A 23,605-nucleotide genomic window follows, 5' to 3' on the forward strand; every position below is an offset into this window, starting at 1 on the left:
ATAAAATGTCAAACATTATCTAGAAGGGACCTATCAGAAAGAGCGGTCACGCGGACAAAAGTTCAAGCGGTCAGTTCTACGTTCTTTATGTTGTCACATAGGAGGCATTCTGACGTGGTCAGAACGCTTCTTGTGTGAGTATATCTATGTAACGTAATATAACACAAACAACGCAAAACTGACCGTTTCAAAGCTTGACCGCGTGAACGCTCTCTGTCTGATTTAATATTGGATTGCAGCATTAAAGGGCTTAGACCAATTACCAAATATGTATTGCAGACTATAAACCTAGCAGCCTATCTCAAATTTTATGTATGCATAACTAATATGATATTTTTAGGGTTTCGTACCCAAAGGGTAAAAACGGGACCCTATTACTGAGACTTCGATGTCTGTCCGTCTATCTTTCCGTCTGGCTGTCTGTCTCCAGGCTGTAACTCAAGAACGGTAATAGCTAGAGAGTTGAAAACAAAATAAAATTAATATTTAACGGGGGCTCCCATACAACAAACGTGATTTTTTTTTGGCTTTCTTGCTCTATATCAATAATAGCAACAGGTAGGTACTTGAATTTTTCTCAAAGTCCTTAGTTAAATATGTACTTTAATATTTAATAATAATATTAAAATAAAATTTAAAATTATGGGCTCCCATACAAAAAACACAATTTTTGGCCTAATTTTGTTCTATAATGGTACGCGAGTACTTCGTGCGCGAGTCCGACTCGCACTTGCTTAAAGACTATCGAACATTTCAAGGAAGATGTTCGAAAGTCTACATATAAGACTATCGAACATTTCAAGGAAGATGTTTGAAAGTCTACATATAAGACTATCGAACATTTCAAGGAAGATGTTCGAAAGTCTACATATAAGACTATCGAACATTTCAAGGAAGATGTTTGAAAGTCTACATATAAGACTATCGAACATTTCAAGGAAGATGTTCGAAAGTCTACATATAAGACTATCGAACATTTCAAGGAAGATGTTCGAAAGTCTACATATAAGACTATCGAACATTTCAAGGAAGATGTTCGAAAGTCTACATATAAGACTATCGAACATTTCAAGGAAGATGTTCGAAAGTCTACATATAAGACTATCGAACATTTCAAGGAAGATGTTCGAAAGTCTACATATAAGACTATCGAACATTTCAAGGAAGATGTTCGAAAGTCTACATATAAGACTATCGAACATTTCAAGGAAGATGTTCGAAAGTCTACATATAAGACTATCGAACATTTCAAGGAAGATGTTCGAAAGTCTACATATAAGACTATCGAACATCTTCCTTGAAAAAGTTAATGCGTTTTTTTATAAAATCAAAGTATTACCTGGAATCCAACATTGCACGCAATTTTAAAGGCACCAACTACGACGAGAATGGTTTCTACGACAAAAATATCCTTTGGCACCAACGCTAGTACTATAAAACCTACCGCCGCCACGGTACTTCCTGCAACAATTTTTTTTAATGAAATAAGGGAGTAAACGATCAAACGGGTCACCTGATGGAAAACAATTTCCGTCGCCCATGGACACTCGCAGGATCAGAAGAGCTGCAGGTGGGTTGCCGGCCTTTTAAGAGGGAATAGGGTAATAGGGGAGGGTAGGGATGGAAGGGGAAGGGAATAGGGGAGGGTAGGAAAGGGAATAGGGTAAGGGATATACTAGGGGGAACACAGCGCAAGCGCTGTTTCACGCCGGTATTCTGTGAGAACGTGGTATTTCTTCGGTCGAGCCGGCCCACTCGTGCCAAAGCATGGCTCTCCCACGAAATAATTATTATGTCTGAATACGAGTACAAAATATAATTTGACTAGATGCTGGCCACTCCGTGGTGCCAAAATTCGTTTATCGCGCGGGAACCGTACATTTTTCCGGGATGAAAAGTATCCTATGTCCTTTCCCGGGACTCAAAGTATCTCCATGCCAAATTTCAGCAAAATCGGTTATGTGGCTTAAGCGTGAAAAGGTAACAGACAGACAGACACACTTTTACATCCATACTAATAATATAAATGCGAAAGTGTGTCTGTCTGTCTGTTACCTCTTCACGCCCCAACCGCTGAACCGATTCTGCTGAAATTTGGTATGGAGATACTTTGTGTCCCGGGAAAGGACATAGAATACTTTTTATCACGCAAAAATGTACGGTTCCCGGGCGATAAATGATTTTTGGCGCCACGGAGTTGTGGGCGTCATCTAGTTTATTATAATTATAAGTTAAGTCCCTCCTGCTAAGACTCAGGAGGCTCACAATGCAATAGAAACTATGGTTTCCTCGCGGAAGTATTAATCAATGAGGGGTTGGTAAGGAAGCCTTTGTCCTTACAATCAGCTGGCATTCCTAAGGCCCAGTTGCGCGACTACGACTTAAAGTCAACTTGATGTTAAAATATGCCTTGTCTTGTACGATTTACGAGAGCAATCAATACTATACCAATAAATCCAATCCAAGATTTCAATCCTTTGTTTACTTTATTCTAGAGTGGAAAAAGGGGGCCTGAAGTTGGCCTTAGGCTTAGACTCTAAGGCCTAAGCCATGATACGTAAGTGGTCACTTGCGGTCATGATTTAATCAAGCAGCTTGTCTATCTTCACCATGCTAGCCATTGGTTAATTTGTTTTTACTATAAATGATTAATATTATCAATTAAATTTATTGCCAGAATGTAGTATCACTTTACCTAGAGTGTTACACAGTTTCCTGGTGTGTGTGACGCTCAGGATGTTCTTGACGATCAGCATGTCAGAGAACCACGTGAAGAAGAAGTTCGTAATCCACATCACCATGAACGGCAGGGCTGTGAGTACACCGTTCTGGAATAGACAAAATGTAATGATAGTATATAGCTTCGAAAAATGTTAGCTATGAACTGGCCGCTACAGGATTTTCTCTGGTAACATATTGATTTGACTCAGATTCGGAAACTTTACGTGCGATCATTTTTCAGGAAAGGGCTTATCGTTACAACTTTTTAACTTTCATTACCTTCACTTGGTATGTTTAATGTTTATATCTCGACACCAACAATTTATACTACGCTAACTCTTTTTTGGGAAATCCGTTTTTTACACCAATTGCCTTAAAGTGTGGTGTTCTACATATAATAAAAAAATCGTGAAGAAATATATAAAAATAACAAAGTTACGAATGTTAAAAAACGCTAAGTATAGGTACTTTTTGTAATCACTCGATCTAAGCTGCGCTAACTAATATTGGCGGCGTGTAAGCGGGGAGAGAAAGCACCGCCTTGTTTATTTACATTAGCCTAACTCACACTTGTCGCTCTGTAAGATGTAATTTTTTTTAAAAACCTTTAGTGTAGGGCAAAGTGTATAAATATGTTTTATAGCAATAATCTACATTTTTCTTTTTTATTTTGACCATTTTTCTCGAATTCCGTGCAACACTACGCTAACACATAGTTAGCGTAGTATGTGCTTATGTTAGCGATATTTAGGATGTGAAATAATTATATAAATACGTATATTAATGCTACCTTTTTCTCTGATATATAGGTAATATTATGTTTTTATTTTATAATAAAAATACTTTAATAATCACATACATTACTTCAACATAAATTGGAAACGTCACCGTTACCTGCCGAAATTGATACTCGTAATCCTAAATTCGTGCCTCTGTATAATTACGTCATGTTTGATTAACCTTTTTCAAGCCGAGATACAGGCAAAGACAGGAAGATAGTGAAGTATTACAATACATAAATCGACTGCTCCTAGGCAGACTATCGTAACATCAAAAAGACAACTTTACAGGAGGAGCGTTTGAAGTTGCAAATTTGAATCACGATTTCATTTTTCAACCAATTGTTATGAAATTTGGCATGAGCAACAACAATAGTGTTAGGTATAAACTTATGCAATAAAATACTATATTATATGTTTGGTTTAGCTAAAATTGTTGTTGCGATATTATTCTTTGGAAAATTTACAACAAAAATTATTGCAACTAACACTAACCACAGTTTACGTTGAAATTTTTCCTTGGATAAGTATAGTAACGTTTACTTACCATACTATACAGCGGACTTCTTTAACGTTTTTGTACGGTATGTAAGACATATCTTCATTTACAGCGGAATAACCAAATTCAAATTTACAGTATATTTGAGAAAATAAATTATTATAAATAATCGTTTCAAAAAAATATATGTTTACCTTTAAAAGTGTGTTTTAAATTTTAGAAGTAGGTCGTTGACACGATTTATACTAATAATGTGCAAAAAAAGTGCTAAAATATAGTATATAATCAGCTAAGTTGGCTTGCAAAGCATCAATAATAAAAAAGGTCTGCTCTATGAAATAATGGAATTTTCTAACTTTCTTAAAAATCTATATGATATGCTGTATTATTTAAAGTATGAGATAAGTATTCATCACAATCCATACTTCAATACTAATATAATAAATGCAAAAAAGTGTCTCTGTCGTTGCCTCTTCAGACCCAAACAAGGAAAATCGTTTGATTTTCCTAAAATTTCATATGAAGATACTTGGGAGTCCTGGAAAATATATACCGGTAAAATATACGGTATTCGCGAAACAAACGAATTTTTGGCGTTAGGAGTTGTGGGCATCATCTAGAAAACCATAAACCATTGCTAGGTAATAGGTATATTACTTGTTGCGGATTGTTCTGAAGGCCTGTTGAGTCCACTATTACGAAAAATCGCTCCTATGAACAAGATATCCGTAGAAGAATTGGGATAGCTAAGAGTGCTAAATCTCAAATGCGTAAAACCTAGCGTGACAAAAAGATTTCTTAAAAAATAAAACGAAACTTGTTCATATTTTAGTATTTTTCATATTCTTTTACGGATACATGACATGGACTCTGAATTCTATAAACCGCAGACACAACATAGGAAGCCTTCCATAAGGAAAATGCGCCAAATTTCATGGACTTCTTTCAGAACTAACGCGTCCATCCTGGCTAAGCTAAACATAAAAACAAGGCTCTCTACCACCTGCCTCAATATATCTTACAATACTATGGACACATAGCCAGAAAGAAAGGAGATAATATTTAAAATAGTCACTGGCGAGACTGAGGGAGAAAGACCTCGGGCCGCAGTTTCAATCATTAGGACTAACGATTGGGACTGCTCCTATTAAATCCACATCACAATAAATGAGTCCAATGTCTACGAGGCTCTTCGAGTGGCCAAAAATAGGAAAGAAAAGCTGGCGTGACATCATTAGGAGGAAGGTCATAGAGAGGATAAGTCACGACCCTCTGACATGAGGAATATGACTATAGGAAGAGGATCATTTGGGATACTATACCTACTAGTCTTGAAAGTTTCCTGGCTGCCTAGCATACGCCAACGAGATATCTCACTCTCGAGATAATTAAAAACTACTCGTCTCATAATGTCAAAATCTTGACATTATCTCGACAAAACTCTATAAAATGTGTTATTTCGATGATAGATCTACGCGAGAAATAATGTTTATCATGCTAGGGTCAATAGAGATGAAGATACAAACCATTAAACATCGAGAAAACATGTAGAGTGAGATATCTCGTTGGCGTATGCTAGGCAGGCTGACCAACAAAAAAAATAATGAAACAAACTAAATACAAATACATGTATACTTTTACAATACATGAATGTAAAAGTATGTTTGTCTATCTGTCTATGCGTATGTTACCACCTCACGCCCAAACCGCTAAACCAATTTTTCTGATTTTTGGTATGGAGATACCTTGAATCCCGGGAAAGATCATGAGATACTTATCATCCCGAAAAAATGATCCGTTTTCGGGCGATAAATGACTAAGGCCAAGTAAGCCTTAAATAAGTTAAGTATTCATAACAGAGCGAGATAGTTTACAAGGCGAATTATTTAAACTTAGAGTCAGAAAATATTATTTCATTACTTTTTAAAGTTTTTTGGCAGGGTTTTTTTTAAATTTCTTAATTTAATTTTATTTCATGCTTTTTAAACTTTTGTTGTTTTTAGTGCAGAATAATATTATTATGCAAAGAATACCGTCTATAAATGTCCTTTTGGATGAGCCCGTCAATATGAGCCCAAACATGAAACCTCCACTTTGGGTTAATACGGAGCTCGGCTCCTATAGAAAGAATCCAGGTGATGCTGTAGCAGCAGCATGCAAATATGTACTGTTTATCTACGTCTTACTGATTGTTGCAATTATAATGAGCCCAAACACGAAACCTCTGCTCTAAGTTGGTGAGGAGTTAGGTATCCTATTGATTACCAGATGCAGTGTTGCAGCACCAAGTCAATTTTCCATTAATGTGTATTCTATTCATAAATATCACGAACCAGAATGCAAAATAATTATAAAACTCATCAAACGACTTCAAGTTGCTAACGGCCTTTAACGAACCAGATAAACCGCTATTTTCCAGCACTGAGCAGGCTGATGATGATGAACCATAGCTAAGAACACTCTCGATCAAGTCAGCTTTCAAACAAAAAAAACTAGATCAAAATCGGTTCACCCGTTTGGATGCTACGATGCCACGGACAGATACACACACGGACAAACAGACAAACAGACAGACAGACAGACAGACACGTCAAACTTATAACACCCCTCTTTTTTGTCGGGGGTTAAAAAAACGTTTTAGCTGTGAAATAACCGCACGCTTCTTAAACCAAAGCTAGTCGCCCGTATGCGCCGAACCTAAGCAGACCCTTCCAAATTGCGTGATAAGCCAAAATCCATAAACGAAACAGAATGAATGGACGCCATTAAATCCGAGGGCGCTATCTCACGCCGACCATTACATAAACTACTTGATAATATTGTTGTGTGTAGCAGCTGCACGCTTAGCTGGCCACCGTGCAAATAGTATACACTATACAATTTCCTATTTTGTCCATTTTTAACCCCCGACAAAAAAGAGGGGTGTTATAATTTTGACGTGTCTGTCTGTCTGTCTGTCTGTTTGTCTGTTTGTCTGTGTGTGTATCTGCCCGTGGCATCGTAGCGTCCAAACGGGTGGACCGATTTTGATCTAGTTTTTTTTGTTTGAAAGCTGACATGATTGAGAGTATTCTTAGCTATAATTCATCATCATCAGCCTGCTCAGTGCTGGACAATCAGGATTTATCTGGTTCATGAAAAGCCGTTAGCAACTTGTAGTCGTTTCATTCTAATTCTGAATATACAATATACGGATACACATAACAATGGAAAGTTGACCTGGTGTTGCAGCATCATCTGGTAATCAATAGGATATCCAACTCCTCGCCAACTTAGAGCAGAGGTTTCGTGTTTGGGCTCATTTTGATTGCGACAACCAGTAAGAAGTAGATAAACACTAAATATTTACATGCTGCTACTGCAGCATCACCTGGATTCTATAGGAACCGAGCTTCGTATGAACCCAAAGTGGAGGTTTCATGTTTGGGCTCATATTAACGGCCTCATCGAAAAATACATTGATAAATGGTAATCATGAGAATATGATTCTGTTGATAGGGATTAATATTCTGCACTATAACCAACACAAGTTTAAAAAGTATGAAATAAAATTAAATTAAGAAATTAAAAAAAACCCCCGCCAAACAACTTAAAAAAGTAATGAAATAATATTTACTGCCTTTAAGTTCAAATAATTCCTAACTTGTGAAAAGTAATATTTTAGTCCATAATTGTTGTCAAGGTGTGTCGGGGGACCGCTAATGTAGATGTTTGATTTCACATAACAAGTTTAAGGATCAATTCACAGCGAACTGAATCGAGATAATCAGCGACTTGGCGGTTGTAGGTTGTAGTTTACTTAGCGGTCCCCGACACACCGTGACAATGATGGACTAAAATATTACTTTACACAAGTTAGGAATTATTTGAACTTGAAGGCAGTAAATATTATTTCATTACTTTTTAAAGTTGTTTGGCGGGGGTTTTTTAAATTTCTTAATTTAATTTTGTTATTACATCGACTTTAGTCCTATACGAGAGTATCCACATTTTCAAACAAACCGTTATCTGCTTAAGCTACCACCCGAACTGAGCTAAACTGCGATGCGAAATAATGTGGTATTTCTCCAATTATAAGATCATTGCATTGATCGAGGTGATTAATGAAAGGTGATTATTTTGGTTTCAAAAATACGTGTGGCACTCGGTGACTGCCGCGGTAAAGCTATTGCATACCATTTTTAATCAACTTAAGCAATTATAATTCGCATTTTTTTATGTAACAAGCCAACGAGCAAACGGATCACCTGATGGAAAGCAACTTCCGTCGCCCATGGACACTCGCAGCATCAGAAGAGCTGCCTGTGCGTTGCCGGCCTTTTAAAAGGGGATTAGGGTAATAGGGATGGGAAGGGAAGGGAATAGGGGAGGATAGGAAAGGGAATGGGGTAGGGGATTGGGCCTCCGGTAAACTCACTCACTCAGCGAAACACAGCGCAAGCGCTGTTTCACGCCGGTTTTTTGTGAGAACGTGGTATTTCTCCGGTCGAGTCGGCCCATTCGTGCCGAAGCATGGCTCTCCCGAGTATAAACTCATCGCACGCATACAAACACCGTTCCGAAGTCTGCCGAACTGAAGCGACTTTAGCCGATGCACGGCAACGCCGCACCGCTGTGCCGGTCGGAGTGGGACGTGTTAGGTTTATTTTCGTTACGGAATGTCTTAATTCGGTCGCCGCGCCCAAAGCTTGCGCTGCGGTAAAAGCTAAAACACATTTCTTGCAACGCAGCTCCGAAACGCAGCCTTTACCCGAATCCGATGCAATTTGGTATGTTCAATGTTCATTGTTCAATGTCGATACTTTGAACCTAAGAACTACGATTTCTGTCCGATGAGCGTATTGCTATAAAAGTTGGAGAGATGACAGGCACTCAGACCGACTGACTACCGACTATACCATACCGCTTTAATATTGACCCCCATCACTTTGTCCATGAAGGCGGGCACCTCCGTGAACAGGACGAGCGAGCACCACGTGTGGCCCACGTGCGCCATCATCGTCGCCTGCAGGCCAGGGTGCGCCAGGATCTTGCGCCAGGGCACTGGTGGGGTTTTCTAGAAGAAATTTGGGCAAAATTCAAATAATTGAGGTAACAGACCTTGTGGAGAAGAGATTATATTTTAGTTCCTTTTTTTATGAAATAAGGGGGCAAACGAGCAAACGGGTCACCTGATGGAAAGCAACTACCGTTGCCCATGGACACTTGCAACATCAGAACAGCAGCAGGTGCGTTGCCGGCCTTTTAAGAGGGAATAGGGATGGTAGGGATGGGAAGGGAAGGGAATAGGGGAGGGTAGGGAAGGGAATACGTTAGTGGATTGGGCCTCCGGTAAACTCACTTACAAGGCGAAATACGCCGGTTTTCTGTGAGAACGTGGTATTTCTCCGGTCGAGCCAGCCCATTCGTGCCGAAGCATGGCTCTCCCACGTCTATGTTACAAATGCAAGAGTATGTACTATCAGAGAAGTTGATTCCTAGGCCGATGGGGGACCTACGTAGTTCGCGTTACGTCAAAGCCAGACCGATCATCATAGCTAAACATTGAATTGACATAAGCCGACCAAACGACGTAGGTCTGCCAACCGTCTAGGAAACAATTTCCTCCAGTATACATTCGAATATGGTTTTTACTTTTTATCTACTTTTTACCGGCCGTTCCCAATATTTGATCTATTTCTGGTTTTGCCCTACTAGAGATAGGAATAGCTCACATTAGACATATTTTATGTCAATTGTGAGCTATTCCTATCTCTAGTAGGGCAAAACCAGAGATAGATCAAATATTGGGAACGGCCGTTAATTGACATGATCCGACCAAATGACGTTGGCCTGTCAACTGATTAGGAATCAATTTCCTCGATGGAACTTCTGATATAATCTACTCTGTTAATAAATATTGCGTGGAGAAGAAACTGACCTCAAACAACTGATTTGTTAGTGGGACTGGGATTCATATTCTGAAAAAGACTCTTCAAAGTTTTCATAGAAATGAAATCATAATAATTATAACTCCCTTTTTATTTATATAATATTTCCCTTTATTTTCTTTTAAATATTTAGCAATAACCACGACATGTTATTAATTTTTAATATTATCTTATTGTTATCTTATCTATCAATATAAAATCAGCACGCACATTACGGCTTCTGCTATGAATGGGTTCATAATAGCTTTAATGGGAATCATAATAATTTGTATTTGGGTGGTTTCTCAGTTTTTTTAGGCTAAGCGAAGGGACAGATCATCTCGAATTTTATTCCAAAGAGTTTTCAGCCAAAAATATTTTACAGAAAATAAATTATAAACAGCGTGACGATAATGGGTTTTTTCTCGTCAGTGCCTTTTGGAACATTAATCGTGATTTGTAGTAGCTTCGCTGCCTTCTGCTTCACGGCTCAGTGCCTCTCTATACAAATACCATTATGAAAGATACACATTTTGAACCAAAATTAAAATCATTTAGCATCTTTTGAGCTAGTTAAAATTTATATTTCTAAGAGATGAACTGATTGACTGACATGGAAAAATGTCCGGTTACCATAAGATTATTTAAGAGATTTATACGTGGGAAGGACATGCTTCGGCACGAATGGGCCGGCTCGACCGGAGAAAACCGGCGTGAAACAGTGCTTGCGCTGTGTTTCGCCGAGTGAGTGAGTTTACCGGAGGCCCAATCCCCTACCCTTTTCCCTTCTCTACCCTCCCCTATTCCCTCTTAATAGGCCGGCAACGCACCTGCAGCTTTTCTGATGCTGCGAGTGTCTATGGGCGACAGAAGTTGCTTTCCATCAGGTGACCCGTTTGCTCGTTTGCCCCTTATTTCATTAAAAAAAAAGATTGAGTAACGAAATTCGGAAGAAGGTTATGACTCATGTGACATGTCACAAGTTGGTAACAAGTTGCCGTTGCGTCGTTGCTTATCGCCAAAACAACAATTCGGTTGGACGCCGTAACGTAGTGACTAGTGTTGCGAAAAGTGAATGAGTAATGTTTGTCTCAGTTTAGAGGACTTTAGAAAACTGCGGAAAATTATGATAAAGAAAAATGTTAACACAAAATAATAGATATTACCTTTCCTTGTCGTCCTAAGTTGCTCTCAATGTAAAGTCGTTCTTCATACGATATGCTCCTGTGTTTGGCGGGGCTGTCGGCTCCCAGCCACCAGAATATCCCCCCGACCAGCCCTGACAGCAGCCCGTAGAAGCGGAATATCCCCGGCCAGCCGAGCGGGGAAGCAGCCAAGAACCCCGTTATTGGCAGCCCTAATACTGTGCCGAGGGCTTGACCTGGGAGACCAAAAACAATAGTAGCATATACTTGACATCTAAATGCGGCACCGATGGATGTTGTCATGATGCCATAGTTATCACTTTAAAAAATAGTTGTCATCGTGCCATAAAGTTTGTTATCACTTTAAAAAATATTCTTACAAGTAAAGCACTACACAGTACACACGCAATGGAATTATTATAACAACACAAGGAAAGGATTAAAACGAGGGATTTTAAGGCTGCGTTTCCGCCAGAGATGTGTTGCGAGGAATGTGTTTTTCAGAACCCATAGAATCGCTTCATTGACATGACCTTGCCATGACATCGTTTAGCGCGGCGATGCTATTGGATCTTAAAAACACATTCCTTGCAACACATCTCTGGTGGAAACGCAGCCTTAGGCTCAATTTACACCAGAATGGCAGAGGCCACCGCCGCCGCCGCCGCGCGCCGGCTGCCGCAAGAGGCCACGAGCGGCCACGAGCGGCCGTAGATATCTCAAACGATACTATGTATTACAAATTACAATAATGAAGAGAAAGTTTAAAATCATATGACACTGAAACTGCGCGCCTCGCCTCTGCCATTCCGGTGTGAATTGAGCCTTATGCTCCTTGTTGCATCACGGCAGACCATGGTTGCCACTTCATTTATGAAGCTGTCTTTAGACAATTGACGTGAAACATGGGCGATTAGAAACTAACTTGCCGTACATGAACGTAATCACTTGCATCGGTCTACGATGGGCCAAAGTGGCCAGCATTGCATACAGTTTTGTTTTAACAAATGCGTTCGAAGTAAAAGATGAATCTGGTCATCGTGCAACAAGTTGTGGCCCTAGCAGGACCAGTTGCCAGATGTCTAGGAGCAAACACCGAATAATAGCAAATTTATGAATAACTAAAACATGCCGACTTTGAATCTCTCTTGATATACCGGTTATGAATGTGTAGAAGCCAGGAAAAAAGTTAAAAACTACAAAAAAAATTACAACTGACTCGTCAGCTTTGATTGTAAATAAATACCGCATGATACCTATATAATTTATTATGTCGCTTTTACGCCTCCGTGGTCTAGTGGTATAGAGCGCGGCTCTTGACTCGGAGGTCGTGGGTTCGATTCCCGCGTTGGAAACATGTTATTTCCAAGTTTGGTTAGGACAATGCAGGCTGATCACCTGATTGTCTGACAAGTAAGATGCTCCATGCGTCGGATGGGCATGTAAAAAGTCGGTCCTGCGCCTGATCTCTCGCCAGTCGTGTCGGTCGTCCGTCCCACTGGGTTATGAGAGTAAAGGAATAGAGAGTGCTCTTGTGTACTGCGCACACACTAGGGCACTATAAAATTACTCCTGCGTAGCTGGCCTGGTTTCAATGAAACCGGCCACCGTCACCGAAACCGGTGTTGGGAGCTATTATTATCATGTCGCAGTCTTCTGGTTTCATCTGCTATTTGATTGAATAACTAGCGAATACATCGACATTGAATGAAATCATTTTATAGCCAACGACTTGACGAGTTCGCCTTTAGTCATTGTATTCAATAGTTTCATTTACTGAATTAGCTACTTTTTTAATCAAATAGCACATCCAACCAGATGACTGAGGCTTCAGTCTCGAAATTAGCGAGCAGCGGGGCGGGGGCGGTGGCGGCGCGAGAGCGGCGCATTATAGTAAGCTGCGCGCCGCTGTTTTCAAAAACCATACATTGGAACTTGCCGCTCCCGCGCCGTCACCGCTCTCGCCCCGCTACCCGCTGCTTACGAGACTAAAGCCTGACATATTAATATATTATATAACAGCTACGCTAGCCTTGATACTATTTTTAATATAGAAATTCTTAGTGTTCATACATAATTAATTGCGAGCAGACTCCATGGTCAGCAAAACATCCATACTAATATGATTGATGCGAAAGTGTGTCTGTCCGTCTGTCTGTCTCTTCACGCCCAAACCGCTGATCCAATTTTGCTGAAATTTGGTATGCAGAGGTCGTCTATTGTGGCTATAATTGAATGTGATTTTATTGTAGAAATCAGATAGAGTATCAAGTGGGTTTTTAGGTTAGCACTCCTGGTGTAATTAAATGTGCTCAAACACGCACGCCATGCCTGTCTGAGCATTCCTTGATTGAATAAAATTAACTATCTCCTTTTGGGTTTTAGCACGTATAATGTATATACTATATACTATTCAAGTATACAAACAAAATGGTAATTAGTTTTAGAAGTCTCGTATTTTTTAAGGTTCCGTAGCCAAATAGAAAAAATGGAACCCTTATAGATTCGTCATGTCTGTCTGTCTGTCTGTCCGTCCGTATGTCACAGCCACTTTTCTCCGAAATTGTAAAAGCTACACTATTGAAACTTGGTAAGTAGATGTAGTCTGAAAACGGCTTTCTAATATCATTTTTTCTAACCTGAATACTTTGCGAAAGAGACTCCCGAGACAGAGAAAGAGAGTAAAATGTGTGTTCTCCCCCCCTCTAACATCTAAAGTAGGGGCATGATAATTCTAAAAAAAATATATGACATACATTACTATAAAAACTACCAACGACAATTGGTTTGAACGAGATCTAGCAAGTAGTTTTTTTATACGTCATAAGTAGTAAAGCTTAATTTAACTTTCATTAAATCAACTGAAATATAAAAATAAATCGAAAACCTTTTAATTTCATAGAAATAATCCTTATTGCTGCTGCGGAACCCTGCATGGGCGAGACCAACTCGCTCTTGGTCGGTTTGTTTCATTAACAGTTGTGGTATTTTGACAAACTCGGATATTCTTGATTTTATGTATGTGTAAAAATATGCTTTTAAATTGCGCAATTAAAAATGTTAAATTAAGCAGTATTTGTATGAGACAGGAAATCCGTAGATGAAATTAAACTACTGTTGTAAAATTTATGCAAAACTGCAATATCAAAGATACTAATAATAATGTCCTTGAGATAAAACTGGAAGCATAAACTTGAATTAAATATTCAATTCAATTCAAATTTATGCTTCCGTTTAATAGTTTTAAAAAAATTAAAATACGTGTGGTAGTCGGGGACTGCCGCGGTAAAGCTGTTGCATAACACCTAGTCTACACGAATACGTCTAGTCGCACGCACACAAACACCGTGCCGAAGTCTGCCTAACGGAAACGACGTTAGAGAATGCAGTGCAACGCCGCACCACTGAGCTGGTTGGACTGGGGATGTTAGGTGATTTTCGTTACGGAATTTCTTGATTCGGAGCCCGAGACAAAAGCTATGCATAAATACCTGACTCCGTTTTATAATACCGAGTGCCACTCTCAGGACTAAGCATAAAGTTAATATACCTAGCGGAATAGAGCAACAATCTCGAGCTGTCAAACGAAACCAAAATTGGTTTTCATCTGTGTGAAAAATATGTGTACGTATTCACTTACACAAGCATGATTGAACATGAATTCTATGAGATTAAATTGTCAAAGTGCGGCACGTGCCGACTGGACGTCAAAAAAAGAGTGCTGCTGTCATGTATCACACGTCTCTTTTTACAACGCAGTGTTACTGATAGTGACATCTCCCTTAATCAGGCTTTATGGGACTAAGACGCAACTAACGATACCACTCCAGCTCAAATCCGACAAGCCGCTTAACCTTTACAGTCTAAAATCAGAGAAATATGCTTACATACAAGACTACACAGGCTTGAAAATTGGCTGCCTCCTAAGCGGAGTCACTGAAATATTATATTATTATAAATTTTCAGTTACTTATTTTTATTAGGTGACTTCAGAAAAAATAATTAACTGACTTCAGAAAAAAGAATTGGTTATCATTATCAATTCGACTCGTATGTAATACTTCGTGAACTGCCAGTTTTCGTTTATCGCTGCCTGGTGCTTAAATGGCTAACCGACCATTGGGTCTTTGGTCGGTTGGGCATTTAAAGCACTATACGTTTTGTTATTATTTAAATGTCACAGTGTATGCAGTACCGCGTATTTACAAGAATGCCATTACACAATTGGTATTCACATGAGATTTAAATTACATTTTTAAATTATGTTAAATACGCTCCGATTAACGTCAAACAAAAGCTGAATATCGTTAATGATATTGTCAAGCTTCCAAATGAAAGCCGAAATCCAATCAAACATTGAAATATAAGTTAACAAGTATCGGTTACGTTTGTTCATAAATTAATCAACTTATTCAAAACGTTAATATTATTTTGTTTACCAGAAACTACAAATTTAAATACTTCCCGGAATTCGTATTAATTATTATCGGTAATATTATACAATTGCTCTTAAAAGTGTTCTATAACTGGGTATTTTGATCATTTCTCAAAGTTTGGCGATGGCGATGAAAACACATGACAGACTTAAACACAAAAAAATATGTTTTAAATATAAATCATAGTTACTTACTCAAAGCCAAACTCCACGTTGTTTTACAATAGAAAACCATGAATTCCACCACGAATGCGAAGCTGATTGGAAATAGATAACAGAACACCAATTTGGTACAACCAGTGTCGATCACAGGTAATTTAAATACACAGTTATATAAACGAGCAAACGGATCACCTGATAGAAAGCAACTACGGTCGCCCATGGACAACACAACGTTTTTGAACACAACATTATATAGCTTGTCAAAAAAGAGATGACGCTGTACATAATTTGGAAATCACATAAAATATATAAAAACCTTATTAAATCGAGATAAAAATGTGCAGGTGATAAAGTGTATTTAAAGCGTTCTCTGTGGAAGTATAAACAGAAAAAAACACATTTTGAGCGTGAAATTACGTTTAGAAAATGTTGTATTGCCTCAACTTTTTCTGTTACCTCCATAGGCGAATCCCGCTAATCTCCCGCGCTCGCCAAGCGGTGCCCAGCGGCCAAAGAGCGTGTGCATGCACGGCACGATGCACGCCTGCGTCAGACCCTGGCTGATGCGGAACACCAGCGTCAGCGCCCACCCGCCCTGAAACAGACGCACGCCATCTTACTAGTTATTACGTAAACGTAAAACAGCGGCACAGAGAGGACGATCCCACCTCGGAGGCGACGCTATGCGAACCTCCTAAGTCTCGTCATACGGGGCTCCGGGAGAGGATGGGGAGGTTCCCCGGCTTAGCCAGTCCCGGCACCGAGGGGAACGCTTCTGTTTGCCGAAACGTTCCCTAACTTTGGTGAAAATCCGGTCCCTTCTGAGGTAGACCGGCCGGTCGTGAAGGGAGTCCTGTGTTTGTTAGACCCCGGACATCCCTCCTTTATACGGCTGAAGGCGAACCACCCGTGGTTTTAGTGAGTAAGAGTCTCACATACCCCCGGGGTGCTTCAGTTAACTGAGGCACATCCCCTACCCGGGGTCCCATTATGGGTTTCCCCTGCGCATCAAAAAAAAAAGCATTCAATGCTGCCTGGAGTAAGAGAGCTCAAAATCGGTGGTACATTTACGTTTGGCCTTAAATATTTACTCGTGAAAATTACTTTTCGTAAAGTAATGAATGTAAAAGGTAAAGCTTATTAACAGATTGATAGACTTGACTCAGCTTATGACCTCGGACGAGGCAACCAGTAAGAAAATTTTCAATGTCACTTCTCAGAGATCAAATAAGGAATCAAAACGGAGGGAACGAGCTGGTTGGTGATCATAATCAGAATTATCCTTATGATAGCCAGGTACATCAACAGCTTAGTCCCCATTTCGGAAATTATTAGGAATCTTAAGCACTTATAAGGGCGAACGAAGCGAGCCCTAGTATATCCCACAACCTGTACATTTTGTGGTACACTTTACGGAAAAACTATCACGCCTATTGATTTGTGCTTTAACATAGTCATTTTTTATATTATGTAGATGTGTTATCATCAGTCAGTCAAGGTGTGACGAGTGACGACGCGAGCCCTCACAAAGCTCGGCTTTTATCTAGTTCTATTCCAATCATATTATATGCCCAAGAACCAAATACTTACATAATACGAAGCCCACGGCAAACAAAAGGACAGCACGCAGTTACAGAACAGTGCGCATGACAGCATGCAGTGAGCTCCGAAGTGGTGCGCCAGCTGGCCCGAAGGTATCTGCAGGCACATGTAGCCCCAGAAGAATGATGAGAGGATTATGTCTTGAGTCTTCTTGTTCCATTGGAAACGTGGGTACTGGAAAAAAGATTTTTTGTGATAGAAGTAGAGGTTTGAAATTTGAAAACATTAAACACCCAACAATAAAATGATACCGTACTGAAAAATGTTGCTTTTGATAGAATGAACTAGTCGTAGAAGTTGGTTACAGTGATGAACTGTAGCAGATGGAAATAGATTTTTTCTGTGAACATAATGGTCGATTACTTCAGTTACATATTAAAGCATCGAATTTTGATATTGCACATTTGGTGAAATAAGGCTCAGGGACGTGACATATTGTATCCATATGTATGGCACACTAAACACGCCAAGTTATGCATTGTTTTACAAGTTCGCCATAATTCAATACTTCCAATGTCGCTAGAATTTGATATAATTAACGTGCTTTGATAATAAACGTGCTAACACGGTATGTAGTATGGTAGTCCCAACCGATTAGCAATTGAATGGCCAGCCAAATTCCGTTCTCGACTCAACACCTCGCCAGTCGCCGGGCGTAGGTCAATTACAATCTCGCTCAATTAGAACCCACCTGCCACCTGGACACGGAGCATTTGACCACTCGGTTGCCTTTGATTTGGTAGCAACAGTGTAATTATACACAGTAGACATGTCCAATGTCCATATTAGGGTGAAATCGGACGCATACATTGGCGTAATTTCGGCTAACTTGAAATATCACATTGATTATTGCGCTCAAAACTCCCCCCTAATTTTGACACTGCGGTGATACTTTCATGGGTCAGGTTGTTATGTAACATATGTTTCATAAGTCTTATTGTACGTATTGATTATTAAAATGCGGTTCTATTTATAGTAATTTTGTTGTCAGTCACTTGTTGTTGTTTCCAGCTTTTTTGAGTTTAAGGTACAAGCATAAATCGACTTATTGAATTGTTAAATTAAAAACTCATTTTCCAACAAAAGTTGCACAACTTTAGTTACTTTTCCTTACTTATACTTTATTCAACTTTTTAACTACTTGAGCAATAAAGAAATAAACGAATGAAGCACGAACCGGTGGTACCAACAACATCGCGTGGAGGATCCCGCCATCAGTTGCATTTGTGACCTTGACAGAGTCTGTAGAGTTCTGGACCAACGATGCCACAGGGTATGCGGAGTCCACCATCCCCACCAGGGCGACCCCCATGCAGGCTCGCATGGAGAAGGCGGTGGTGAAGCAGCAGAACAGAAGCAGACATTGCTGGTGACGGTAGCCCCATGCTGAAATAGTTTATAGTCCGTTTAAAGTTATTTTACCTTGAATGTTTCGATAGTGCTATACAGCAGTGATCCTATTTAAAACAGAATTAGGTTTGAGTGCTGTAGTTTAGTTAGTAACTTTTGGCCATTGCAAGTTTCTGGATTATTTCCCAATGAACTGAATTTTGGAAAAATCAAAGCTTAGAACGTAGGGTCAATTCAGACCACAACGCGACGCGTAGATGCATTTCTAAATTTGTACAATTGTAGATTTGTGACAGATTTCAATTGCGTGAGAGTCTTGAAAATCTGTCAAATCCATACAAATTTAGAAATGCATTTACGCATCGTGTTACGGTCTGAATTGACCCTTAGGAGGAAGCCATTACGCTTATTTGTTTTAGAGATTTTACTTTAGCTATGTACGGTGTACTTAATGTACAGCTTTTATAATTATTATATTAAAACAGTATCTAGTATCAATATTATTATTATACTTAATTCGAATTTTAGATTTGATCATTTTGTTTTCCATTGCTTCGATAATTTAACTATTAACTAAATCCGTGATAACATAATATTTGAAAAACCTTCCCAATATTTTGCGTATGCTTGTATTTTATATCAAACACATTTATTTGAAAGCTTAACTAATACTAATTATAAGTTTTACCTGTTACGTCATATTTGGATGTGTTCTGGTCACATTGGAGTTTTTCTTCATTACCCCCCATTTTCTCCGCTTGAACTAATTAAGTAGTTTACATTGGACCAAATGCCAAGAGCGATTTTCCCGCAGTGAACGTTTCTCTTATCAATGATAAAGATTATTTGACTATATATTTATCTCCGCTACTGCATAGTAACTGCGCTATTTATTTTTCTAGCTCGCTGCCATGCAAACTTTTTCACTAGCCAATAGCCATCGCATTTACAGTTATTTGGTATTTAAAATAATAATAATAAATAAATTAAGAAATACATATATATAGTAATATATATAGTAATATATATATATATATATATATATATATATATATATATATATATATATATATATATATATATATATATATATATATATATATATATATATATGTTTGTACAGGTAAATCTCTGAATCCGCTGGACCGATTTCAATGAAATTTGGCATGATCCAATCCAACATCTTAGATACTTTTTTTAACCGACTTTAAAAAAAGGAGGAGTTAATGTTTACTTTGCTATTTGTGGTCAGACTTTCCAAATTATTTTTTTACACATATAATTAAGGATTCTGTGAAAATTTCAACTGCCTGCCTGTTGTCATTATTGATATCGAGCAAAAAAGGCCAAAAAAAACATATTTGTTGTATGGGAGCCATCCTTTAATATTGATTTAATTTTATTTTCAGTATTTTTTGTTATAGCGCCAACATATATACATAATCTGTACAAAATTCAGAACTCTACCTAAAAAGGTTCTTGAGATACAGCCTGGAGAAGACAGACGGACAGACAACGAAGTCTTAGTAATAGCACAGAGTACTATAATACTGGCGTGTAATAGGGTCCCGTTTTTACCCTTTTGGTAAGGAACCCTAAAAACGGTGACTTGAAAAGGAACTCCTCGAAATTTTTAACGAAAACCAAAGTGATTACCAATTCTAGCAAAGGTCGATCTTTGCTAGGATTGGTAATCACTTTGGTTGTCTTTTCCTAATATTCGTAAACTTATACAAACCCTGGATGGATGACCACTGCGTATCTCAATTCGTTACCGGCCATGGAAATTTTAAAGTCAAACTTTACGGATCTAAGTTACTAGCATCGGTCGAGCACATAGATAGAAATGGTAGAATATGTACGACCAAAGGCAGTATGTTTGAATAAACCTCTCATCATGTTCTCTGGGAGACGAAATAACTACAATGCTAGACAACCTACAGTGTAAATCTGATGTCGCACTACGGTGATATCGTGGACAGCGCTATAGGAACTTAATCCGTGCTTCAAGCGTTTTTGTCACAATTATTATTTATTGGCAACAGTCTAACACAACAAATTCCAATTTGTTTCCCTTCGAATAAAGGATTTTTCTAAACGATAAGTATCTGAGGTTGAAGTTTCTTGGATCTTTGATGTTTAAATTAAAAATTTCGTGTGTAATATAGATCCAAATAAAATAGTCGTAGATGGGTGTTCAATTTTCTAAATCTCGATTTTAATAACATACATTCACGCGGACGAAGTTGCGGGCAACAGCTAGTAATGTATAAAGTATTGTACACTATGACAAGGTCGACAGAAAAGTTCGCGATGGCATATGACATAATATGTCTATCTCTTATGGATAATTTTATGGGTCGATCCACAACGCATGCTTCTTCTTCGTCTTCTGTATAGTATATTTGAAGCATGGGAGGAATCGCAGCATGGCCTAGAGGTATTTTACGATCCTCCAAGGCTTTTGACTGTGTCAAGCATGTCGAGCACATTATTGATCAGCCTGCCTAGCATACGCCAACGAGATATCTCACTCTACGTGTTTTCTCGATGTTTGATGGTTTGTCTCCTCATCTCTATTGACCCTAGCATGACAAACATTTTTTCTCATGATCTCAGATCTATCATCGAAATAACACATTTTTATAGAGTTTTGTCGAGATAATGTCGAGATTTTGACATTATGAGACGAGTAGTTTTTAATTATCTCGAGAGTGAGATATCTCGTTGGCGTATGCTAGACATACCATCCTCATCACCTTGATGAGTGGCAGTCTTCCACAGTGCGTTTTTTGCGTAACTTTCTGCCGCGCACTGTAAAACTCTGGAACGAACTGTCACCAACAGTATTTCCGGACCTATACGACCTGCAAACCTTCAAGAAAAGAGCGTATTCCCTCTTAAAAGGCCGGCAACGCACCTGCAGCTCTTCTGATGTTGCGAGTGTCCATGGGCGACGGCAGTTGCTTACCATCAGGTGACCCGTTATCTCGTTTGCCCCCTTATTTAATAAAAAAAAGGCAGGATATTGCACCACTATGGCATTAAGGGCTCAGATATATAATTCAAAGTATTGACATTAATAGTAAAAGGTTCAATGAAACCAAGATAGAATCAGGCGTCTCATAAGGATCCATCTCATGTCCATTTCTTTTTCTCATATACATAAACGACTTATCTTATTTCGTTAAGGAAAATGATAATGAGATAGGAAGTACTTTTTGCTGATGAGTGATGACACTTCACTTTTTTAAAGTGAAGTGACTTATTTAAATTACGACGATGTAAACGGTGCTCTCTCTAAAATAGTACATTAGCTTAAAACTCTTTTAATTCTAGGAAAATTAAATGTTGAATATTTACATTCCCCAACGTTAGGCAAGTTCAAACCAAAAATATACTATTATATAATAATATAATAAATGATGAGGAGATGGGTTTGATTATTAGGATTTACAGTAGATAGTAAACAGTGGGGTCATCACATTGGTAATTTTGCTGATAGGCGTAGTTCTGCAGCATAATAGTATGCAGTCAGAAAAATTTTCGCTGACAAAGATACGGAGAGGATTAGTTTATTTCAGTTATTTTCACAGTAGAATGTCGTACGGTATTCTTTTATTGGGAAACACTGACGACATTAACACCATTATTGTGTCGCAGAAGCGAGCAAAATTTTCAATATTTTATAGAATGTCTGCTTTCGAATCTCCGAGAGTAAAGTTTAAAGAAATTGGTTTTGTAACTGTTGCTTCTCAATACATTTTGGATAATGTATTGTATGGTAGAAAGAATCTTAGTACTTAAATTTAAAACGTAAAGTGACATTCACGGTAAAAACACTAGAAATACCGGTGATCAGACTTAGTATAGTAAGTAAATCTTTTGAAGGCCATTTTGTTCATTCAAACGCCTTTACAATAAAATCCCAGAAAACGACAATTAATAAATTAAAAAAAGGTGTAAGGGCCAACCTACACGTACCACAACCACACCACGTCGCAACGACAAAATGCCGTCATGCAGTGGTTACGTGTGAATGGTGTCCAAAATGTCCAAATAACTATATATAATAATATATAGGGTGTGTATGTGTTCCTTATAGAGAGTTCACTGTGAAAGTAGCAGCGCTGAAAGACCAAACATTTTTACACTTTTGTATGGGCAAGCACCCGAACGTCACGAGTTTCCCCATACAAAAGTGAAAAAAAAATTGGTCTTTCAGCGCTGCTACTTTCACAGTGAACTCTCTATAAGGAACACATACACAACCTATATATTATATAATATAGAGACCCATACATACCCTGAAGTGTTATCACTTAGTTTTGTTACATACTGCATATTGACAGACCGATGACACTCATTTAATAATATAAATAAATAAAATAAATAAAATATCTTTTTATTCAAAATGGGTATCATGATACACTTTTTGAAAGTCGAACGAAGAAACTACGTTGCCTACCACCGGTTCGGGAACTACCCCGCCGAGAAGAACCGGTTATATGATTATATAATTATGATGTAAACTAATTCAAAGGTTGTTCTAAAGCAGCAATACTTAACCTACGGCCCACGGGCCGCATACGGCCCGCCTCGCCGCGCCGCCCCGCGCCCGCGCCGGAACTTTATCAATGGCCCGCGTGAAGTTACAACATTTTGAAATTCACGCCCACCGCAGAATAGTGCAAACTGCAAAGTCGTCGTGGAAATCGTGAAAGTTTTTCCACTTTTAAATCGCTGAAGAATGTTATTTTTTAACCCAAAAAAATGTTGGTTGCGGCCCGGGACACCAAGACCAAAATATCTTTGTTTCTCGTGTAAAAAAGATTTTGTAGCTCTAAAGACTTACTCCAAACTTAATAAAATTAATTCTAAAAAATAAATAAGTAAAATAAATAATATTATAATTATGTATTCTCGTTTAAGAGGATACACCAGGGGCGAGAGAAATTGAAAATAGGTATTTGAAAATGTATATTCGAGCTATAAACGAATCA

At 38.6% G+C, this 23,605-nt stretch overlaps 1 protein-coding gene across 1 annotated transcript in view; it reads right to left on the reverse strand.

Moving 5' to 3' along the window:
• LOC121733191 overlaps window positions 1–19,414 on the reverse strand; it is a 53,750-nt gene extending 34,336 nt beyond the window's left edge. The window contains exons 1-2 of the mRNA XM_042123364.1: window positions 19,291–19,414; window positions 18,430–18,638 (exon numbers count right to left, since the gene is read on the reverse strand). Coding sequence (XP_041979298.1) covers window positions 18,430–18,638; window positions 19,291–19,351 — 270 coding nt within the window. The 5' untranslated portion in view covers window positions 19,352–19,414. The remainder of the gene's footprint in view (window positions 1–18,429; window positions 18,639–19,290) is intronic.
• Between the last annotated feature and the right edge of the window lie 4,191 nt (window positions 19,415–23,605).

This window comes from Aricia agestis, chromosome 13, assembly GCF_905147365.1.
Source record: "Aricia agestis chromosome 13, ilAriAges1.1, whole genome shotgun sequence".
In the NCBI taxonomy this organism is placed as follows: domain Eukaryota; kingdom Metazoa; phylum Arthropoda; class Insecta; order Lepidoptera; family Lycaenidae; genus Aricia; species Aricia agestis.